Genomic DNA, 24636 nt, shown 5'->3' with positions numbered 1-24636 from the left:
GGCGCTGTCCCGCCTGCCGGGGCCTGTCCCGCCGCTCCCCGGCCCGGCCTCTGCCCTCCCCAGGGTCCCAGTGGCCCGGGCAGGGAACAGAGCTGCCCCCGCGGGTTTCAGTTCGGAACGGAGCGGTCCTGTGCTCGCTGCGGGGAAACAGAGACGGGTTTGGAGTTGTTTTCACCCATCGATTACCAAAACTTCCCTTTTCTGGCAGCTTTGCCCACTTCTCTCCATCTCCCCCCGGGGACTGGGAAGGGTCATTTGCTGTGAAACAGGGGGATGTTAAAATTTACCGAAAAATTCCCCTGTTCTGGAAAACTGGGTTTCTAGTGACGGAGAGGGAGTCCCCAAGGGGTTGGGAAAGCAAGGCTTTACACTGTCATTTAATAGCTGTCTTTGAAACTCAGGGCCTTGTGTGATTAATTGCACTGTTATTTCTAAAGGTTGACCCCCATCGGGGACATAACGGGCTCTTTTTGTACTTACTGATGTGGTGATTGCACAAAGATGACACAGTTCAGTATTTCCCCAACCCCAGAACATTAAAATATTCAGAATCGATAGCTCTTGAATAGGCAACAGGCAATATTAAAACGTCTTTGCTCCTTCAGATCTCTCCAACAAAGGATTTGGAAACTGTCTCTTATCTCTTCCTTGCACCATTTTCTTACCTAGGTCTGTTTTCTGTTTACAAGCCTGAAGATGGCTGCTGCTTCTTCCTGCAGCATGGAAGAAGATGAGAGCCTGAAGGGATGTGAACTCTACGTTCAAAAGCACAACATCCAACAGATTTTAAAAGAGTGCATTGTAAACCTTTGCATAGCAAAGCCAGATCGACCCATGAAGTTCCTCAGAGAACACTTTGAAAAATTAGAAAAGGTCAGTGATTTTCAGGTGACTTATAATTTTCTATTTTTAAGCTGAAAAAGATGGTTTAAAAAGTTGCAAGTATTTTGCTACATTTTTCCTTTTAGATTTTAAATTATCAGGCTACTGTTAAAAATCAGGCTGTTAGAAGGAAAAAACCCTTTGCTTGATGTCTACTGTAATACTGACTGTTATGTAGAATTTTTTGTGCATAACACCGAGATTGTAATTTCTCATCAAATTGCACGTGTTAAAAATGACCCAAAAAGTTACGAGCATACTTGATGTTATGATACGTGGTGTCCTGAACTTTCATGTATGGAAAGAACCTGCCTATGAGAGCAGAAGGTGCTGTTCCCTGTTTATTCCAGTGTCGGGTGATTTTTCCTTTGCCTAAAACTGAACATAATCAGGGAACCAGCACATTCTGAAAATGGTTTAGCACAAACAGTTTAGCGTTTAATTTTGCTGCTGTTGCCTGTCTGTCTGGCATATCCCAGGATTTTCCAAGAAGAGGTGTATTCAAACTGCAACTGTCTTCAAAAGCAGTGTAGAGGGGGAAACATTTTTTTAAACATTCCCAGAGAGATTCTCACTAAAGCCTATGGGTGTCTTTTGCAGAAAGAGCATATTGTGTGAGCACAACTTTTCTCTGGGGGTGGGATTTCTCCAGAAATAAATGGGAGCACACAGCTGTGAGTTGTTGGTTATACGAGTTCTCAGTCTCCCAGGGACTTTATTCATATACCTAAGGAAGAAGGTTATGTGCTTTTTTTGAAAGAGGCATCTGAGGTTTGTAGGCTTAGAATACAAGTTTATGTGGTTTTTTCCCCTCTTTGGGCAAAATTTTGTAAGGACAGAGAAAAAAAAGTAATAACTAGTGAATAATGTGTAGAGCTGATATACTGCAGGTGGTATAAGCATTTTATACTTCTCATTGTCTACTCTTCAGATAAATTTTTGTATAGGCGAGTATATGCCAAATTTGTGTAGCTTTAAAAAAAACTGCAAACAGTGCGTTTTGTGGAAGCGCAGAACAAATGCTTGGAACATCAAGGGGGGTGCAAAGTACAAGATGTTTTTTAATTGTAATGCTCATTATTAAACAAAATACATTTCTTAGTTCTGCATATTCTAAACTTCTGAGAGCCAAGACCCATTTCAAGAGAGTGAAATCTGGTGAATTTTCTTCATCGTGTTGTGAGTCATTATCCATCTTAACGTGTGCAATTCTGTGGACTTGCTGTCGAGAAGGATAAATACCACTTTTGCCAAAAATGTTTAAATGTGCTATAGTATTTTAGGATATTCTCCGTAGCTGGTGGCGTTACTTGAGTTGTTGTTGTGGGTGAGTTTGGCTTTACTGATCTAAACACAGTACACAGAATGGAGACAGGAAGGTGGTTCTTGAGGGTGGCCTCGAGAAATCATGTTTGTTTATGTTCGTTCTCCTATTATTTCCTAAAGAACAGCACATACCAGAATTCTGTAGGAGGAGATCAATCAGGACGCAAACCCAGAAGCCGATGGATATCACTTGTCTCAAAACGAAGGGAAATGATCTAGAAACAACCAATCTCAAGGCACCCTATTCAGTGAATATCTTGCTTAGTGTGGAGGGAAGCAATCTTGCCGGTGACTCTGTAGAGCGACCTGCTGAGGCTAACAGATTTAGGATGCTTCTGGAGGTTTCCAGCACTGTAATTCTTGTTCATACAGCAGTTCGAACCATCTCTGAGGACTTTCTTGAGGTGAAATGCAATGTGGAGGATTTTCTGCTGTAGGGTAGTATTTCGACTTGGTCGGTTGCATAATAATTGTTATGGAAGGCTTTTAAAGAGAAATAATTTCAAAAAGTTTTATGCTGTTTTTAGAAGACACTTGTCATCTATAGATACTTTGAAGAATCCTAATGCAATTGTGAATTTAGCACTAGGCAGATTTTTGTATGTGAGTGAGCAATACACTGATAAGGCATGTTTGCTATTAGCTTCTTTAATTTTGGTCCTCTGCAGGGAAAGGAGTGAAAATCTTTGGATTTAAGCATGATTTTTCTAAACAAAGTCCAAAATTTTCTGGCAAAATGTGGTATTTTGGGGTTGTTTTTCCAAACTCATTAAAATAGACAACATATTCCACTGGAGAGAGCGCTAGAATGACAGTTTATCTGACAAAAAATCATGTGGGCAGTTTAGAGATGAAGTGTTTTTCAAGTGGTTAAAAAAGGAGCTCATAGAAAATATGTAGAGCTCTATCCACATCGATGTACTGGAGCTATCTCAGAGGTGAATACAAAAAAAAGTCAATTTGATTTTGCTACTTCTTAACCACATCTCATAGAATCGATTCAGAAAAGCAAGATTTATTGTCACGTGCAGGATCAGACTGGATCATGAATACTTTTCACCTTAGTTCTGATGACATCAGAGTTGGGTCCATTGCCTTCAACCTACATTTGTCCTGCTAAATGAAAAAGGGCCAGAGACTAACCCCTGACCTCCTGACACTGACTGGCCCCACCTCTAATTCTCAGATCTAACAGGCCTAGGAGCAGGTTTGTTTTGGCAGGAGTCAGTACGAGCAGGTCAGAACAGAGCCAGGGAATGAGCTAATAGTTGAGGGACGTGGACTGCCTTGGGCTGGTATTCAGGTCCGTGGCTGGGCCATTTTTTATTCCACAGCAGAGACACTGCCTAAGAGGGCTGGAAAGTGAGAACGTGAAAAAATACTTACGAATAAAGTGCTAGAGATGTTGATTCTGCAGTCGACGTTTTCAGCTGAAGAAGTGCCAAGGTTAGAAAGAAACAGCTGATGGCTTGTTAAGTTTGCAGCTTATTTGTGTCAAGTACAATATTGACAAAAATAACTTTGAAAATAATTGCAGGAGGACTTTAATAAATATTTTCTTTCCACTTAATACTGACGGGACCTGCTTGTCTTAAGATGCCAGCAATTGCAGGGAATCAGCCTAAGTTTCTATTTTCTCAAGTTTGCAAGTTAATTTTTGTATGCCACGACCTAGAAACTTCAAGATGACATCTTCCCTGATTACATTGACTTTGTAACATTCTGTAACATTCCATCGAGTGCAGAAGAGAGTTGAAAACAGTTTAAATACATGAGATTTAAAAGAAAAAATCGTGTTTTCTTTTGAAAAATTTATTTTACATTTGCCTGTGACTGTATAGAACTTCTTGTTGGCAGTTGGGGTGAGGAAAACCTTTCTCTTAGGGGTGTTGCTTGGCTTTTTTTAGAAAGGAGGAATAGATATCAGCTAAGAAACTGGCATTATTTTATCAGCTGTAATTAGGTCCTGTTTACTTCAGGACTAAAGAAGGTGTAGCAGAAAAAAACAGGGAACCAATCTTTTATTTCCAGTTCTTGTGCTGTGTAAAAAACCCTAAGAAGTTACAGGCAGAGCCTTGTATTTTCAGCGCTACCAAGACCACAAAGCTTTCATTAGTGTCAGGCTGTTTAGTGCTGTGATTATGTGATCAAAGGTGGAGTTGTCTCGCCAGGCCAAGCTAGACTGTTGTTCAGTAGGAAAAAAATGTAATAATGAGTAGAACTGATGAAGAAAATGGCACAGAAGAGGGGGAAGCAGCAGGATATGTTTATAGGTGTTACCACGTACTTTGCTGAAGCCATTTTGCACACAGTGGATTTCAGAGCAGTGGCTTTGCTGGCTGAGCCAGGTGGATTTTGCGGTTACCTCCTGGACGTGAGCTCTCTCTTCGTGCCTTCTGTTGCCCTGTGCACATACAAGAGATCCTGCCTTGCTCGTACTGAATTTACTGTCTTGGATTGCGGTGGATTGGCGGTAGTTTCAGGGACCCGGGTTCATGCTGCATGTCTTAAGGTACCATCCAGAAAGAGAGTTTTAGAAAAACCTTGAATTTACCGTATGTAATTAACTGAAGCAGAGGAGAACTCGATGATCTTGAAAGTCTTTTCCAATCTGAATGATTTGATGCGCTTTTCTGTGTAGCTCCACCTGGTGCTATTGGACTGTATTGCACACAGACCTGGTCAGAAACATGAAGACATTTGTGTGATTGGCTTCCTGTAAACCAGCACTGAAAAAAGTGTAGTAAACTCTAAATTTGTTTAGTATTAATAAAATACAGTTTACTAATTTATCACAAAGAGTTTCAGAAGGAAAGATAGTTGAGCATCAAAATTTGATCATGAAGCTTTCCTTCTCTCCCATTTTGTTGCAACAAGAAAGTTTTCAATGAGCCATTTCCACCAGAACCTGTCCAAACCAATGAGACATGTTCTTTTAAGTACAGGTGGTTATGCTAAGTATAACTCATTCCTTTAAGATAAGCTGGGGAGAGGTTATGGAGTGGAAGGAAGAGCCTGTGGAGGAAAAGCTACCAAAAAATGCCTTGACTGACCAGTTTGGTGGTGACTAATATGACAAATATTTCTATATCTTTCAAAGCTTGCAAAGCAGTTGGGTGGTATCTGCTCAGTGGTCAGAAATGTTGCTAAAGCATGTGGGGACATACCTGAGCTATGTGAGATGCTGATAGCAACGCAGGGGTGGGAGCACTGGGTGCCCTCGCTGTGTGACTGCGCTTCTGAGTAGGCTCTGGGCAGCCTCTGCTCCTACCACTCCTCTGATATCAGAACGAGAGAGAGCTGGATGGAAATCAGCTCAGGTCAGACCTCTGTGATTGCTGTAGTCAGCCACAGGCAGTGTTATGAGAGGTCACAGTTTTCTTGGAACAGGTGAAGGAAAAACGAGGTGAATTTTTAAGATCCCTCAGGCCAGTTTTCCTAAAGGCAGGAGGTTTAGGGAAGGGTGGAAGGTGAAGGAGACATAGGAAGAAAGAGAAAAAAAGCTCTTTCCTCAGAAATAAAATTAGTTATCAGTGACACTGTGCTCTTAGGAGCTTGTGCAGAACACAGGAGAGCATTGCTGAGCTGCCTGTTTACTTCATATGTCTACAAGTGTGAGTAGCTTTCCTGATCTCAGAGTCCAAAACTAATAAAAAGTGTGAGTGGTGTGGGGTGCAGTGGTGGAAGAAGGATAGTCTGTCTGGATGTTGTCTTTGTTTCACATCTCAAGCTACCATGTTTTGCATTCATCAGGATACTTAATCCATGTTAATCTTGAAGCATCCGAGTGGCTTTAAAGAAACAGGTTCATACTTAGCTTTAAACACAAATGGAATACCTTGCTGAATTGGTGCAAAAGTAAAAGTGGTACTGGGTCAGGCACTGGCTGATGGCAGATTTTGCTAGGTCACACCAGACTTTGGCAAATTTCTTGGTACCAAAGGGACTTCAGAGCTAGACAGGAGTATGTACATGTATTTGCACCCAGCTGACTGTAGCCCTTTCTAGGCTGCTGAACAGATATAGGTGCCCTCAAGCCTTATTTTACCAATCAGGTTCGGAAAACAAGCTTGCCTGGGCTTAAATCCTGCCGGTGTTGGAGTCCGTGGCCGCAGAACTGGCTGAGTGCTTGTCTGCAGCTCAGCAAATCCTTCACTAATCTTTTAAGAGACTGGTCAGACTACACAGCAACTCGCCTCAGACACAGTAAAACTCCAGATTCAGAGATGTGAGTGTTTTGAGGTTGTAATCCTGCAATTGCTTCTCATTCTCTGTATTTTATAGTTGTCAGAGCGCTGGGCGAGGTGCTCTGACAGCTACTGACCGTTTCCATTACAATCAATTGTCTAGCCAAGATGAGGCAGTAGCTTGTCTAGAAGGTACAAAATTATCTTTAGAATTATTTCCTTTTATTCTCTTCCAGTTGTTAGAGGTGCCTTTGCGAAGCAGTGGTAGTTAAGCCTTTCCTGTCTTCCCACAGCAATTATTTTAAACTGAGGGGCACGCTGAATAGGAAGGATAGCAAGGAGGAAGACTGTAGAAAATGATACAATTCCAACCAGCTTTCCAATCTGAGGATTAATTTTGGTTTTGCTCTTGTTTTTCAGTTAGTTTTCAAGTAGTTCTTCATTAATATTCTCCTACATGCGGAATAAGGTGACTCCTTCTTTTTAAATACCTTTTTAATGCTGCATGAATTTATTTTAATTAGGCACATAGGATGGGGGTTGAGACTGTCCAACTGGATGCCAGTAGGGCTGGACAGAGAACTGCAGTTTTTCTAACAGATTTAAGATTATTTGAGTTTTGACTTTGTTTCGATTACAAAATTTTACGGTTTTGAAACGCTGTAGGCAGGGGAATTAACTGCTTTCCCGTGTGCTCTGCTGAAGTCTGTGCCTCTGTGGTTGCCTGCTTGGCAGCCTGTGCTGGAGCTTTGTAAGCTCAAGCTGTTGAGGTTCAGCGAGTCCTGGGAGCTCAGCCCACCAGCTCCATCACCCCTGGGCAAGACGTTAGGGAACTGAGGAAATGAGCTAAGGGAAACTCGAAGAAAAACATGTCCATAATTATTTTAGCTTGGATTTATTGGCAAATTGTGAAGAGAAGAATGCGTAATGCGTTGTGAGCATCCCGCTGAAAGGTTGAGGGGGACACAGGGGTTCTTGCCCAAGCCTGCAATTCAAGTTCCTACCTAGCCTTGATACCTTCGTACCAGTGAAGGCACTCACAGCAATACAAGTTATTTTGGGCTTCAGAATTGAAACGCATGTGGAAGGGAGGAGGATGAAAGAGAGAAAAATAAGCTGAGTGTGTACTTAAGGTGGGCAGCCCAGCACTCATATTTTCATATTTATATTAACATCGGATAGTTTCTTAGAAAAGAGAATAAATCAAGTAGAGTTTTACTGAGAAATAGAAAATGTAACAATATTTTAGAGTCATCTTCCATGCTGAAATGACTGAGGGAACACAAGATTTTGAATAACCAACCTTTCTGCCAACAGCACATTTGATCTAAGGGCGTAAGTACGCTTCTGAATGTTAAGTGGGTCTACACAATGAAGTGTTTTAAGGAGCAAAATCACATTTCAGCATTTATGATTTTCTCTTTGTTGATAGCCTCAGTTATCAGCTGCCTCTTCCTGTGCTCTGATGGTCCATTTCTGAGTCTTACATCACGGAGATTGGTGGTGTTTCTCTTGGATTAAGGGTCTGCTGTGTTAGAAGACTGGAACAAAAAATAAATAAGCAGCTTTGGCATTACATATCCAGTGATTTAAAACTTGAGAGTGACTGGTTGTTGCTGAAAAATATGGCATCATATTTAGCATTTTAGTTTAAATTATATTTGTGGAAAGTTCTAATGGAAATGGAACTTTCCTGTGGGCATGTTTCTTCTTATACAAGGTATGCATGCATACATTGTTATTTGGCTGATTTTAAAACCCAGAAGTTTTGGCTACAGTTCTCTTTGCTTATATAAGCTTTAAAGTATCAAAAATAATATGGTCTGTGTTTTGTAACATAACTCTCTTTACTGTGAGGCGTATGTAAGAAAGCAGGGAAGAGGTGGTGATGGGTTGAGATACAGCAACACAGTGAAGGGGATGACAAGAAATGCTGACATACTGCAGGAGGTAAAAGGAAAGGGACTCAAGAAGGTGAGCAGTGCAGTCCGAGCGGCAGAAGAGCAGGCAGATTTTTGGCAGGACAGTTTTGCCTAGATTGGAAATGACGAATGAACTGTGATGGAGAGAGGCCACCGAGGATGCGGTAGTAGTAACCAAAGCGGTGGATAACTCTGGAGTGGATAAATACTTCAGTAGAAGGGGTGGATGTTAAAGATATTTCGTAGTGATGCTGTAGAAGAAAAAGCGGCATTTCAGTTCGGGAAGGCAGTGGAACCATAGTTGGCATTGTGTGGGAAGTCTCCGATTACAAGGCTGATTGATCATAAAAATAGTAGAGTCATCCACTGTGGCAAAGACAAGACTGGAAAGGACATTAAGACCTCCCAAAGTTCTCCCTTTTTCAGTGGTGGCATCAGACAGTCCTGTGCTTCCAACAAAGCAGAGTGCTTTGCATTTGGCCTTTATTAGTTGCTATAAATCATCATGTCAGCCTCCAGGAGTGATGAGGCGGTGCTAGAAACCTTCTTGTATTGACAGCATCTCCTCTGGGTCAGTGCCCATGCAAAGAGAGGTTAGTTACATGTGCATGAACTATCCTGCGCATTTTCTGTGGATAAATAGAATATTTTAGGTCTATCATTCAGAAATCTCTATGAGTGTGCTTGAGGAAAAAAAACCAACCAAACAAAATTTATTTAGAGTGTACTTTGTGTTGTTGCTTTTGAATGCAATGAATGAATTGTAGGAGACAGAGCAGAGATAGTGAGCAGCAATGCCGAACAGCTGCCTTCCTTTTGAAAGTCTCTGTTGTAAAGCTGCACAGGGATGTGAAGCCTCCTTAGGTCCTGTCCTTCCTCCAGCTGAAACATCTGAATTTCCAGGTGGTGACAAAACTTGAGAGACCTGGAGAGGAACTACCAGTTTGGAAATACTCCGGCTGACAGAGAAGAAAGCTTCTGGGTGAGGAAGCGTGTGTGCTCTTCAGCAGCTGTCTGAAAGGAAAGGTAAACCTAGGAACTGTCCTGGCATTGTGGCCACTTCACGTGCAGTGTTTAAACTCATTAAAAAGTCTTTAAAACATACGTTGGGAAAGGTGATGACCCCATCTGCTGAGGACAGCATGCTGAATTCCTGTGTTTTATACCTCGGCTTCTTGTATCACAAATGTCTCAGCTGAAGGTGGACATTCAAAAGAGAAATGGGTCACTGCAATTGTATTTATTGGTTCTTCTTTCTTTTACTTTGAGATAAAATTGGTATATTTTCTTTCCGGTTTATTATTAGCGAAGTCAGTAATGATATTCCAATTTCACATATCTGTCTCCCTCAGAAATCCCAGGAAAACGTTTTTGTTGCAACTTTAGCCAAGTTTTTGGTCACTTGCAACGTGGTTTGAATAGGAGTAGGATTCTCTTATGTATATATGAAATAGGGTGTTACTGTCACACAGCAGTGGTGGCTCGTAGGTTTGGGCTGTGCTAATATATCTTTGCATTGGACGGTGACAGTGACGCTGGAGATTGCAGTCAGCGGCGCACACGTGGTGCCTTGCTCCCATTTAAGACTCCCTAAATTGTGTGTGATGTCCACGGGAGCTGATAGATGTTACACAGGACAGCGTGAGACTCGTGTCCTCCTCAGCTGGTGGCAGAAAGCTGAGCAAGGTCACCCAGAATCACACTGGGCTGTGGATAACTAGGTCAGGCCCAACGTGTCCTCCAAGTCAGGAGCATCTCCACTGAATCAGGCCAGTGCAGATACTGGTGTGAAGGACGAAGATGATGCTTGCTGGAGCTTGCTCAAAGGCCTTCCACTGTTTTATAGTTGTGTCTTCCGTGTGTTTTCTCATTTTAAGATGGACATAATTGGGCAATGTGATTGTGAATTATCTGTGCCATCCAAATAGAGAGTGAGATTGCTTGTTGTCATGACAACAAAAGATGGTGAGGTGTTTACTTGAAAGTGAGTCCTGCACAAGCATTCACATCAAGCTGTGTCTGAAGATCAGTGTTTGAAGAACTATTCCTATTCCTGCTTTGAAATATTTGCTGTATTTGTGCAGTTTTACCCCAGGATATGTGGAAGATGGCTTTTTGAAAGCTTAACCCAAGACAGAGCATACGCTTTTATTTTCAAAAGGCACTCTTTAGTTCAGTAATGGAAATCCTACCTAGACTACAAATAGCGGCATATGGAAAAGCCAGCCAGTCAACTATCTGCTGTTTATATAAAAGGAGTTTGTAGCGAAGAGACTTCCTTTTAAAATGAATCATATGGTAACTCGCTTTTATAATCCTTTAATATATTTTTGGCTTTAAAAGGTATTTGGGTTTAAGAGCATGCTTTGTGATATTAATTTTATCTCACTGAGCTTTCTTTTGTGCATAAATCTGTGCTGGGGCAGAGGAGATATTATTTATTAATTCCTTGGAAGTGCCTTTTATAGAGTGTGTGCTGAAAAAGAAGTGTGTATTTGATATTCAAACAGGGCAAACTACTACTCTGTGAGTAAATATGCTGTGTATAGAAAGAACTGTGTAAGTGCTGTGTACCATTAAACAGTTAAGTAGTTACCGGACTGCTTTCTCTGTGTAGTTAGCTTTTAGTCTACTGCTTGCTGTCCAGAAAGGTCTTTATTACCTTTCAGTTAAGCTTATAAAGAAGATGCGTTTTGTTGTGTTCGTGTTGTATAAACAGAAAACGTTAACACTATCAAAGAGGCACATATACTGCCATAGCCAGTAATGTATGAAATTCTTAGTCGTAAGTTTGGTTTGGAAGACTAGACATTAAATATAGTGATAATATGTAGCATGCATATTTGTATCTTAAATATTTGTGTTTCTACAAGTATATAATTGTAGTTAAGGAAGCTAAAGACAGCCCAAGTGGAGAAGTTGATGAGAATGCTTAAATAGGACTTGCATTTCTTACACAATAGGAAAATCTGGCTGAGTCATTTTTTACACATCCAGTGCTGCTATTTGATATTTGAATTGGAAATGAAAAAGTTTCAGTAAGGATATAATAGACCTGAAGTATTTTTTTTCCTCTTTTTTTGGTTACGGCACCTAGCTCAGCTGTATTATGTCCCAGGAGCTGCAGTGTTGTAATCCCTATGTAAAAAAACCGCTGATCTCGGAAAGAACTGGGCACTTTCTGAGGCAGGTCAGGACCTTAAAAAGTGGGATCTTTAACCAGCCCTCTACATTTTATCTCTGTGCTTGTCTCTTAAATATTTCAGTATTCCCTTAATCAAAACAAGAATGTGTGACTTGTTGCTTTGAATTATACAGCATGGGAAATACTGTATAGTTATCTATTTCAAGTAGCAGTAATACATCAGAGATTGGTGTCAAAGGTGTCAAAGTCTTAGGTTAACGAGGGGTGCAATGTCAGTGACAGTGAGAAAAGGAACTGGAGTAACACCAGAAAAGACAAGTGGCATGACTGGATTTGTCAGACATTTGTAAACATCAATGGCAAAACATATATTAATCATCTGTTTTTCTTGCAAGCTTTAAAATTGTGAACTTGTGCCAGTTTTCTGTACCACTCTTTTGTGGTGTCATACCTGATGAGTTAACTATAACTCATTTCCTCTATCAACGAGACCAACAGGCTGTGTTGGTAACCCACCACATGGCTCACGCGGGGGCTCCCGCATCCTCCCTCCTCCGCTGACTCCGTGTATTCGCTCCGATTGGAAAGTCTCACTGGAAATCAGCTGTGCAAGACAGAGCCCAGGTTCTGGCATCCCTGTCGAAGTAATGTTGGTTTTATGGGGTGTGCAGGACCCTCGGCGTTACTGCGTTTTCTTTTGGGCAGCCTGCAGTGCCGCTAAGCTGAGTTGTCTCAAAAGTGCTGGCGTTGTTTGGGGAGTGGCTGGGTGATAGCTGGCTCCGTGTGCATTGATCTACACAACCCTGAGACTCTCAGGGTGCGGGCTATGCATGTGGCGATGTAGTGACTGACAACAAATAAGATTACTGGGCTGCTGCTGCAGTCTCCTTACAGTGCTCACGTCTCTCCGGCATGTGCCCTTCGGTCTCCTGTGTCGGACGAGCTGAGGACAGGACGTGTGGTCCTTCCCACCTCCTGCTTTAGACAGAGTGAGCGGAGACTGGAAGGAACCAGCTAAGGCAGCGCTGGAGAAGTAGCGAAGGCAGTGCAGTGTGCTGTGAGCGGGATGCCAGGCTGAGGTGGTGCCAGGGAGTGAGGAGGTGGGCTGGGGACCAGCAGACAAGCCTCCCCGTTCCTTTGGCTGATAGACGTGGGTGATGCAGGGGGAAGTGTACTCCTGTCTGCTTTCCCTTGGATTCCTGGAAGCTGAGGAATAGGAGAAGGGGCTCTGGGGAAATATAATTACGGGTAATCTTGTTTGTCAATTCTTTAGAGGTCAAATAATTCAGTGTGTGATTTGACAACATCTTCCAATGCTGACGTCCTTTCCTGAAGGTTTTCTATGGTGTTTTGTGCTCTTGTAATTATCTCTTCAGGGATTCCCTTTCATATTTTGTTCTCTGTTTCATGAGTATGAAATTTGGAGAATAACCTCCCTATTGGCAAGCTGATGCTTGACTAGCCATAATTTTTCATAGTCCTCTGGAGCCTACATTCGATCTTTTTTGCTTGGAAGTAGTTCCATTGATTGTAAATCTGTTATATGACTGAAATTCTGGAGTAGGGAGAATCTTTGTTCTTCATGGTGAGAGTAAGCCTGCAAAGCAGAGCAAGATGAAGAAACACATCTAATATATTGACATGTGAATTCTGGTATGTTCTGTGTACAAGAGACAAAGATATGTACAAGCCAACTGAGAAAATAACAACTGTGATGTTGGGGAGTCAGCAGAAGAGGCTTGTTCTTTTGCTTGCTTAGCCAGGAGTAGCTGCAAAGATATGTCTGCGGTTTATAATACGTTGGTTTCCATACGTGTAACAAAGAGTTAAATAGGTCAGGTATTGGAGTGATGGTACTGCACACACATTGTAGTTAGTGTCAGCCCTTTGTGCTGCTCACATGAAATTTTTTATTTTCTTGCAGCAGTATACATGTGTAGTGACATCCAGATGTAGAATGGAGGGGGTTGCTGAGAGTTGTAAAAGAAGACTGAATTGAGCGTATCCAGCAAGTTACCTACCGAGAGATGGTTCATTGTTGTTTTTTGCCTTGCAGGAAGAATGCAAACAAATACTGGCTCGGCAGAAATCCAGTTCGCAGTCTGATTCTCATGATGATGAGATTTCCCCTCCTCCTCCCAACCCAGTGGTGAAAGCCCGACGCAGGAGAGGCGGCGTCAGTGCAGAAGTGTACACGGAGGAAGATGCTGTTTCTTACGTCAGAAAGGTACCACGTTGCCATCTCTCTCATTCTGAGATGTACAGCACCATCGAGAGACTCGTACTTTGCTCACACTTTGAAATCATGGGTCAGCTGGTGGGATGATGTCCTTACGCTGGCCTATGCATGGCTTGACCATCTTCTTCAAGCTCTTTGACTAAGTCTTTTCCCCATCAGTGTGGCTTCAGCATTCTCTATTCTCCTTTTTGAGATGTGCTGCTAATCTGTTTCCCTTCTTTAAGAGGGTGGGTACTTCTCAGCCCTTTTCTTAATACTCGTAGACTCCAGCAGCTTCTGAGCTTTCACAATCTCACAGTTTTGGAAAGTAGCCTTTTCTATTGCTGCATTTCATGCTTTTTCTTCCCCCCCACCCCAAAAAAGTCGCTTGTAGCTCAAGTTTTCTTCTAACCTAAGTTGTTTAGGTTCCCTGGGACCTTCAGACACATGGTTCTCAAGTTGATGGGGTACCACCTAACCCATAGGTTTTTGGAAGTCTTTTGACCATACTTGGGCAAATTTATGTGACGATTGTCTTTGAAGAAATACTGATCCCAAATTAGGTAATTTCTTCAGTATGAGCAGTAATTTGGACTTCTCTTTTTTTCACAACTGCCTTAGCTATGTTACATCTTTGATATCTCTTAATAACTCTGTATTTTTTTTTAAACTGGCTGAAGCTTTCAAAGGTTATTAAAAGACAGACATTACAATAGTGTATGTCATGTTTATTTAGGGAGCTCAGCTAAAAATGCATTTCATAAGGTTGACAGATGCTGCTGATGTGCTTTTGTGCATGCCTGGAGTAGCTTTAACCCAGGGAGCTTTTCTTTACGGGAATACATTTTGTCAGTCACTGTTTTTTGGCAGAATACTTTTTGCCTTTGCAGTCAGATGTGCTTTTGTCATCAACTTATGATACAAGCTCACTAGCTGCTCTGGGGATTTCTGTCCCAAGAAACAAAGGATTAAGAGAGCTTTTCATCCTATAAACAAGTAAGGAAGAGTATTCTTATGGCAGTTAAATAATGATTGCAAGTGTACAGCAAATTTTAACAGCACTGTGGTCAAGCTATTAATGCGTTGCGGTGTTAGAAAACTTGAGTGATATTTTAAAAGCCACATTCAAACACTTTTCCTTCTGTGCAGTTTGCAAATATACCTATTAAAAACTTCCATGAAGAGATCACGTTTGTCTCTGCTTAATATGGTCTCCATCTGACTCTTCTGAAAATCAAAGGAAATATTGCGTCCCACACCCTTGAGTAATTCTCTAATGTTTATAATAGAAGCTGAAGTTAACTTTGTTGTCTTCCTTTTTCAACAGCGATGCCAATAAGCCCTGACAGTATCACGGGTAGGCAAGATCCAGAAGCAATGCAGATCATATTCTATGTGTTCTGTGACTAAGACTGTTATGATTTTAATTTCCTAGGAACTGACTGAGCTTAAATAACAATAATTTAGGGGACGGTTCCTTGTCAGCATACAGTTGCTATAAGGAATATAGAATTAGCACTGAGAGGGTTTGTGTCAGTCCTTCTGCCATCAGCAAGTGAATCCCATGGGGAATCCCATGGGTGTGTGTTTGTGACAGATTTCTGGAATACAGAAATAAAGGGAGATACTGAAAGGACAAATTATGAAGCTATTTTAGAAGTGTAAAAAGCAAGGCAAGGGTTGTGTTAGACTTGCAAATGGATGGATTTTTAGATAGTAGCCAGGAAGAACCACTGGCTTGAATTCAGGGGTTGGATAAAAACACATGTGGGTCATAAGCAAATTTGAAGGATCCCTTGAAGGAGTGAGCTATAGGCTAAAGGCAATACAATGAATTATGTCACTTGAGAGAAAATCTGAGATGTAGCTTTATGATTTGAGCAAGCACCTGGCAGGACTCTGTTCTGAGGAGGGCAAAGGAAGATCTCAGTGGAGGGTTATTACATTGCTTCATTCCTACCCTAGAGGAAGCAACATTTGTCACATGTCTGACGTTACCAACTAACAGAATAAGAATTGCTGTAAAGAGGGTTATCGGCTCGAAGAGAACATTCAGTGCTTACTGGAAAGTGTGATCTAAGAAATGGCCAAATGCATCTTCCTGACATTTGATTTTAGCCGGATGCCTGGTTACCGTGACACCTGAAGAATCACTCCTGTGTTTTCTGTGACCCTGCCCCAACAGACTCACTTTGGTCTCTGTCTTGAGGCTTTCATTGCTGCAGGTTGAGATGGAGAAAGGTTCTTCTACACTGTTCTATAATCAGCCAGAAAGGTCGGAGTTTAATGCCTTCAGGATTTGATTTTTTACCCTTTTGGTTCATCAGCAAGGGTATTGATAATAGAGCAAGGGTACAGGACTGCAATTCAATCTAGAGTTTGTCTGATGGGTTAAAAAACCAAGAATAAATTGTCAAAATATTAATTTTATTTAACACTGAGGAATTTAAACTTTTAGTGAAATGAGATTATGTTTCACTGATACAAATACGCAGTTTATACATATATGCTTCTCTAACCTGAATTTTAGTGGTCTAATGATTACAGCAGTTAGATCTGCATAGTGCAGTATTTTCCCTTGAAATAAATCTGGATTGATTGTTTGTGAGAGCTGTTTCTACATCAGTTTTCCTGTTTGAGACATCTTCCTCCTGGTTGGATGGGTAGTATTTTGCCTTTCCAGGATGAAGAAGGGAAAAGAACTACATATCAGCATACATAGTAACTTAAATAAGACAGATAAACTATTTCTGTCATCAGTAAATGTGAAAGATAAATGCTCAGTGTTGGAGCTTTTCTCTGCAGTAATTAAAAGAGGATTTTCAGATTGGACTAGGTTTATTTAACACTGGAAACTTTTTCTAGGTTCGATTCTCTCCTGTTATAATGAAACTATTAGGGAAAATAGCGTAACTAAAGTCAAAGAACATTTAAAAGTCACAACCTTGTTACAAATTCCATGTCTCTCATAATCATAAAGTCTCTGACTGGTGAAAGAAGATAGTTGGCAAATAAAGAGATACAGCATTTTTGCTAACACCTTACTGAAATGCTTACCAAAATGGAAAGCCTGACTCTCAGAAGTCTTATAAGAAAAACTTCGCCCAATATGAAAACACACTCCTGAATTTCAACATAAAATCGAGCAAATTCATTTACAACAGGACTTTTGCCGTCTCTCCAATTAACAAATGAGAATGTCTTTTCATTTGCAAATGCAAGGCCTTCTCATTTGCCCTGAAGCAAAGGGACAAGATTGTGACCCAGGTGGGCTTCTCAGGAGCTTGATTCCTTATGCCAACACCAGTGCTGACAAGTGTGGTGTAATCAACACATATTTACCTTTTACCTAAATAAATGTTGCTCATTCTCTAGTTTTTAACATAATTTGCTTCTGATATTGTTTGTATGGAAAGAGGAATATGAAATACATTTTTCTCAGTTCTTCTCTTTGAAAAAGGAGACTACCCAGCTACCAGTACCTGCTAATTGTAGTGTTTTATGGATATGATTTTCCTCACTCATCCCAGATCTTATATTTCTTTTCTGGTTGTCATGCTGAGAACATAAATTCTTATCCTCACGTTACCAAAACTGTAATTTCCTACTTTCTTAGTGGCATTATATTATAGCCTAAACCTGTCTCAGTGAAATCAAATTACATCCATTATCTTGAATAGTGGAATTTTCTATAGATTTCAAGGTCTATGAAGAAGTACAGCCAGGCTTGTAATTGCTCTTCATTCTTTTCTCTACAGGTTATTCCAAAGGACTATAAAACTATGACTGCTCTGGCAAAGGCCATCTCCAAGAATGTACTCTTTGCTCATCTTGATGACAATGAACGAAGGTATGAGGTGCTCTATAATTTAAAGGTATCTATAGCTTGATCTGAGGATAAGAAGTTATATTAAATTTTAACTTGGGCATCAGAACTACTTTCACTGATGATGCATTTGAGTCATAGTAGATGCACCCTCACACAGACTTGGAGTGTTATGACAGAGGGTAAAATCACAGGCTAAAAAAGGACAAGAACAGGTTAGAATGTATTCAGACATGTTTAATATTTTCATATCAGCTGTGCCTGCTGATTTTTTTTTTTACTTAAGGAATTGGCTGAAGTAATCTCAGAAGCATGCGTAGTTATTTCTGAGAACTCAGATAAGACAGTTTAAGTTCTGGGCAAGTGAGAAAGGAAAAGCATAATGTCTGTAAAGACGCAGAAGAGAATTACAGGTAAATTACTGTATTCTTAGAAAAACTGGAACAAACAAATTATGTGTTAAGTAGCTGAAGGAGACCAAGGAGTTCTGTAATGGCCAGCATGACTTTTAAAAACTTGAAAATGTCTTTCCACAACTGAGTAGCAAGTCTTGCAGCTAGGGAGGACACAAGAGAGGCGAAACAGCTTAATATTTAGTAATGCTTTTGACATTAGTGTATATGACAATTTCATAAGCAATCAAGGAGGACATGTCTGTGGTGAGACCACTATGGAGTCTGTGCAAAACCCATCGTATTGCCACACCAAATAGCAGTTTCCAATGGTCTGTCATTCTAATGGAGAATTATAGTGGAGTGTGGGAAGGGTTGGTCTGGTTTTCATCATTATTGTCATTAATGACATAATAGAGGCATAATAGAGTGTGAGTGTTGAAGTTTTAGATGACATGAAGGCCTCCTAAAATATCAGGAGGCAAGGCAAGAATTCAGAATTACTCTGACAAGTAAAAGCTGGGTGTATTGTCCCTGAGCCAAGTGTGGAGAGGTATATTTAGGCAGGAAGAACACCTTCATACCTCTAAAATGGATTTGCAGTTCCTTGAAAAACAATGTGGAGCTTATTGTGAATCCTGGTCTGAACTTATGTCAAGCTGTTTTGAAAATACTGACATTTTACTGGGGTAACTAAACAGGAGAACATGTGAGATGTGTCCTGGTGTTGGAAAGATTTCAGCTGGAGCACAGTGTCCAGTTTGGGCACTGCACTTGCAGAATAAACAGCTGGAGGAAGTTCAGAGAAGAGCAGTGGAAGTAATCACAGAGCTAGATAACACCTCTTCTGAAGAAAGCATGGGATTGTTTGGCCTGCAGAAGAACAGTCAGGGACAAAGGAATGTGATAATAGCTTAGAATTGTATATGAACAACGGTATATGAGGCATAAACTGCTGTATGTGCCAAAGGGTAAAGAACAACAGATGTAAAGTGCAGCAGGAGAGAGTCAGATCAGGTACTAGGAAGAGATCTCTGACTACTTGGGCCCGTTGTTGAGTCTCTACTGCTTGAGGCCATTAGGAACAGATCAGACTGATCTGCCAAGAATGGCATAGGTGGTGTCAGTCCTGCCTTGCAGCAGGTAGACTACGTGATGTTGTGAGATCCTTGCCAACCCTGCTTCTCTGTGCTTTTCTGGTTAGAAAGGGCAAAAACTTTGTCTACGTTTTGGTCCTGGTGGAACACCAGCAGTACAGTCCCTCAGTGGGGCTACTCAAATGCTTTCACTCAGAGCACATTCCAAGTGTGCAAATTTTGCTTCCTCTTGCAAGTGTTTACACAGTTTAATTACTATGCGACCCTAATTATTATGATAAGGCATTAGCATGCAGATTTCTGGAGTAATTAGAAGAGGATTAACTTTGCACATTTCTTATAACTTTTTCACCCACAGCAGAGAACTCTTGTACGGAACTGCTATAAATTCTAATTACACTACTGGCATGCTAAGGTGACAGGCACTGAAAGGATAGGTTCTAGGGCTGGAAAGGTAACGTTATCAAAGTAGGGTGAGAGAGAAAAACTGAAGGAAAAATTGAAGGAAAAGTGCTTTTTCTTGCGTTGTGCTGATTGCACGTGACAGTCATGGTCTATCTTGTCCATTCCTCGTGTCTCATTTACAGTCCTGTTATGGGTGCGTGTTAGGAGTGAAGGGATGTGCCTGGATTCCCGCGTGTGCTGCAGATGGATTGTAGACTGCTTTTGCAGTCCTCAAACTATGACTTGACCAGGTGTATACTGCCTCTGTATCTGCTGCCAGAAGATTTAGAAGCTTCTTGGTTTCTGGGTTGTGCACTAGACCACACTCAGCTGTACACCCCACCCCTGCTCAGGGCTGTGCCTCAGTGCCTCGTTCAAGCCTCATGACAAACATGACAGGCTGAGCAGACATTGGGGGTGGGAAAAAAAGGAACTCACAGAAGGATGGATGCATTCTGCTTTTGAACACAAGATTGCAATGAACAAGTACATTATTCTCTCTTTGCTTTTTACTGAGCTCACTCTTGACATCGTGCTATTGCTATTGTCTGGTTTTGTTTGTCAAGTGTGGAGAAGTTGGCAAGTTGGAGCATACCACTGCCATCACTTCCAGTTTGCATCTTGTTGATGCTGATACGTAGTAAAGTAAGTGGTATCTGACTTCATTTGGGTTCCCTCCTCTTGGAATGGTGGACAGCCAGGTGAGGATATTTCGTTTTCTGTGCTGCAGTGTCGACGTTGGCATTTATTTTCCTCAGTGCTTTCTACACTGAAGATGGTGTTGCTGTTTTACTTAATTTTGTTGTTGACCGTTTGCCAAGGTATAGTAAGTGTTCAGGTGGGGAAGGGGTGGACTAGCAGGGCTTAATCCCTCGTTTACAATGGATGACTTAACATTTTTCCTTCTCTGCAAAGATATTTATGTTAATCTGCTCTATGGCTGTGCAGTCCACGTGACTTGTGTTGCACTTGTTGCTTGGCAGCTGTGCCTGACATAAACCCTTACTTACAAAGGCAGTGTGTAGCGTATTATCTCTGTGGCAGATATTCCATATGAATGATTAACTGCATGAGAAGCCACGCTGAAGTTCACGTAAACAAGTATCCTTTTGCATTGGTGTCTGAAATAGTTTCGCTGAAGTCTTATTTTAGATAACATCTTTTCATGTGCCGTGCTTAAAAAAGGGTTGTCATCTGTCTCATGCATACACACACACACAGTCTCTGGTGTAAAATTATACTTAAAAATGCAATAAAAGAGAAACTGTAGCTGCATCAGTGCTAAAAGCAGAAGAGCTACTTAAGAGCAACTTTTGCCAAAATGTTCATTTCAAGATTCGTTAATTTTATGGAGCTCTGCAAAGTGATGTGGCAGTCCACTGTTTTCTCGTGAGACTTTTTCACCAACTTTAATAAGATCTGGAGTAGGGTCCTGGTTCTCTCTAAGCCAGTGGCAAAATGCCCACTATCTGAAGTGGAAACATGCTTTTTAATGTAGGGGAACTGTTGATCTCATTTGCAAACCCAGGAATGTGGGCCTTTTTAATTGTGTTTCCACATGCGTGCACCCGGTCTGTGTTTTACTTGCACCCTCCTTTGCCTAGAGCTGGTCTGTTACATGCTCACTGACAAAACCCCCACACATTTACATAGATGTACCACATATTCATTATATGATTTTATTTTTAATTTATGAGAAACTAGCTGTAAAAAGTTAAAGCAACATCAGGGCTTCACGAAATTAATTCCTTGTTGTGTTTTAATACGTATAGTTTGATTTTGATTGTTTATTGTACATCTAACAAAAATGCTGGACTGTATTGAAAAAATCTGTGAAATACGGGCAAGGTAAACATTTATGAGCTGTACAGAAAAAAGGCCTCTTAAGGGGAGTGATGGGATTAATTAAATCAAACAGCTCAGTGAGTCACAGAGAGTACATGGCTGAGTATCGGTGTACCCACCTCTCGGCTTGTCCTTGTTTCTGGTCGTGTTGTCAGCCCACACTCAGCTGTGGTCTTAGAGCAGCCTTACGACATACGTGCTTTGATGGGGTTTGCTTCCCAGGTTGGGATGTGTGGCAAAGCCCTTCCACTTTGTTTCAGGCTTTTGTTTATATACTGTACCGTTGGGATGTATTTAAAGCTTGGATTTTGCTAGTGTTGTTATATCACCCTTCAGGTCCGTAGGCACGTGTGCTCTAACTTCTCTCTCCTCCTTCCCCCTACTCCGCATGATGACGTGTTGGCTTATGTTCATGTGGGGCTTTGCCCTTCGCTCTGTGTTTCTTCAGTACTCCCTTCGTGACTCCGCTCAAAAACTCTTGGAAGACACTCCTCAGAGGGTTTTATTAGGTGGACAGTGGACCACATTAGTTAAGCTCAGATGTGACGGCAGCAAGATTTTCTGGAAAAGCAGAGTTCATACTGGTGTGCAAACATCATGCAGGAGCTGTGGAGATGGGCACCAAGAAGACAGTTCTCTCAGACAGAGACTTTACAGACCTGCGAGTTATGATCACTGCAAGCTCAGCAACTCTGGTCCTGGCGTGGTGCTTACTGAGGCTGTACAGCCCTGCAAAACAGCTTCTCCTGTGACAGCACCGAAGGAGCTCCTTGAAGCACAGACCAACTCCCAATACAGAAGACGGTGCTGTGCAGGCTGTGCACCCGGCAGAACTAGGAGTTGTTCTGCAGTCTGTTCAAGGATGAACAGCCTTGTGAAAACATCCGTGGAGCTTCAGCCAGGTAAGAGGCATTCACCCTCTCTTCATTATACTGAGGAAGAGTGAAATGGCAACGTTAACTGTGAGAGATTATATGCATTGTAAATAGAAATTTATTTTTTATAGATGATGTTCTTAGCTACGTGAGTTTATCTTTAATGTCAATTGAGGACAGAAGTTGTCTTGTTTCCCTGCTCTTCATTGCACCTGTGATCCAAGAGAAAGTCCGAGACAAAAATATAATTAAATAAAACCCTTGATTATGGCATAACTAATAAGAAGAAGTCAAAGATGAAATGATGGGCTTTGCAGAGGTACATATTTACAGAAAATCCGTCTATCTTTTTAATGTCCCTGTAGAATGCTGGTGGGAAGTTACATGTAATAACATTCAAACGGTGTCTTAGGTGGCCTGTGCTATAGATTCTAATGACTGATCTTATCTCTGCTGGTTCCAATGTGATCTCATGGTTCAGGTCCATTTTGAAGGCCATTAAGAGTTTGCATAACCTTTCCCCATTCTTTTGGTTTGTGACACTTGAGAATTTTGTGTGTGGGAGGAATCCGCAAGGCCGGGTGCGTCTCACCGATGCCCTCTCTGCTGCTTTGGTTTCATCAGCAGGCAGCGAATGGTTTCTATCTATGCAAAGAGAGAATTACACCCCTAACTTGGCAGCATTTTAACTCTTGGATATCCAGCAGATTAACATTGTCTAAGGCTGCCTAGTTGTGAAATGGTGTATAAAGTCAAAATTGGTGACAAGGGGCTAATCTGATTGTCTTAATCTCTTCTAACCTGGCAGTGTAGTTAGTAGGAATTTTTATCAATTCAGCATGTAATGCTGGCGTACAAGTACATCCACTTTCTTTTGCCATGATGTTGAATAGTAAAAGAGGAAAAAAATTGAAGAGATTGTTCCTTTTTCTTCTGTGGATAAAAAAAAGAAAGATGTTTTTTCATCATTTCATTGGCAGGATGTTCTGTCTCTGCTGGATGGAGGCAGCCACATAAAGGGAGGCAGAGAGAAAGTTCAGAGGTGACCTGCTGTGGGAATGGAAGTTGGACCCAACGCTGGTGATTGTCAAGGAGGAAAAAGAAATAGAGCTGAAACAAAACCAGTGGGTGAGAGAGCAGGCCTGAGAGCAGCAGGAGTGTCAGGCCTGGTTCCAGGATGCCACCAGTGCCTGCCTGCTCTGCTGGGATTCATGGCCCAGGGCTGTCAGTCCCTGTTCAGAAGCTCAGTGGCTCCCAAGCACATAAAGAAGTGGAATGGTTAAACGTTCACTCTGTCTGCATGTTAATGCTATGTACAGTTTCTGTGTAAAAGCTATGTAAAACTTGTTCATCAAGGAGGAGAGAGAGTAGAGAAATATTTAGCATGCACTTCCAGACTCTGCTTTTGGCATTTTAGCGAATATAATAATTTTTACAAGCATTTATGCTTTATTATGAATGTACAGGCAGCTGTAATGCCTGCAACAGCTTTCAGAATACTTTTGTGTGATTGATTACTTGAATTAAGAATAAATTGGTTTGTTTGAACAATATACTGGTGTGGAACTGCTTTGGAAACAAAGAGTCAGGAAACTGTATTCAATGCTTACGCTGAAGTATTGAGCTCTTATAAAGGCATAAAAAAAGCAACGTCAAATGAACTAAACAGTACACAAACCTGCTCTTTTTATTAGAGCAACACACAGTTTTGCATTTACTCTTGCGTGTTGCCTGCATGGCAAAGGTATGAGAATAAAGGGCATTTTATTATTTTCTGTGCTTGTCAGGGCCAAGGAGTAAAGGTGAAAAATTGGCACTTGTACTGGGCATGCAAGCCAGCTGAGAGTTTTCTTCAAGCAAAAATTATTACCCTTCCCCCAGCATCATCGCAAACATTGTGGAAGACGCACACTCCCAATGATACTGTAGATAAAATTAGAGATGAGTTCTTGTAGATACCATTGTCTTGCTGTTAGCATTTCAGAAAAATGTTCTAAAACCTTCTTACAAGTGTTTTTAAGTAGCCTGTGTTCCACAGTTCAGCCAGTTTTGTGCTCAGTACTAGGAAACTAGTGTATTTTTTCTCTATACATTTTTCTTTTCCCTTTTTTATCTGTTTGAAGGGTTATTGTTATTTCACACATCTTCTGTTTTCTCAGCTAGATGAACCTAATTCTCCCTGTCTTCCTCCGCAGACCAAGTTCCTTAGATTACTGTCCATTTTTGTTCTCAGTTTTCTTCAGTTGATCCGCCTCTTTCTTGTTCCTTTATATTTTTTTTTCACAGCAACAGGATGTTGACTCCTACTTGGTGTGAGATTGCTGGATTTGTTGGATCCTTTCCTGCAGAAATGCTATCTTGACAGTGAATCTGCATCATGCCATTGGTTATTCCTACCCAAATGTACTTTGCTGTTGTGTCTTTATTGAAAATATATCTATTTTCTCAGACCATTTCTTCGATTTGTAATCATTTTA

At 41.2% G+C, this 24636-nt stretch overlaps 1 protein-coding gene across 1 annotated transcript in view; it reads left to right on the top strand.

The window, feature by feature from the left end:
• The first annotated feature begins 670 nt into the window (after positions 1–670).
• PRKAR1B (protein kinase, cAMP-dependent, regulatory, type I, beta) overlaps positions 671–24636 on the top strand; it is a 94343-nt gene continuing 70377 nt past the window's right edge. The window contains exons 1-3 of the mRNA XM_009878486.1: positions 671–873; positions 13519–13689; positions 17439–17530. Of these exons, the coding sequence (XP_009876788.1) occupies positions 697–873; positions 13519–13689; positions 17439–17530 (440 nt within the window). The 5' untranslated portion in view covers positions 671–696. The remainder of the gene's footprint in view (positions 874–13518; positions 13690–17438; positions 17531–24636) is intronic.

Source organism: Apaloderma vittatum, unplaced genomic scaffold, assembly GCF_000703405.1.
Source record: "Apaloderma vittatum isolate BGI_N311 unplaced genomic scaffold, ASM70340v1 scaffold11921, whole genome shotgun sequence".
Taxonomy (NCBI): domain Eukaryota; kingdom Metazoa; phylum Chordata; class Aves; order Trogoniformes; family Trogonidae; genus Apaloderma; species Apaloderma vittatum.
The sequence above is the reverse complement of the archived record's forward strand: the minus strand, read 5'-3'. Positions and strand labels throughout refer to the sequence as shown.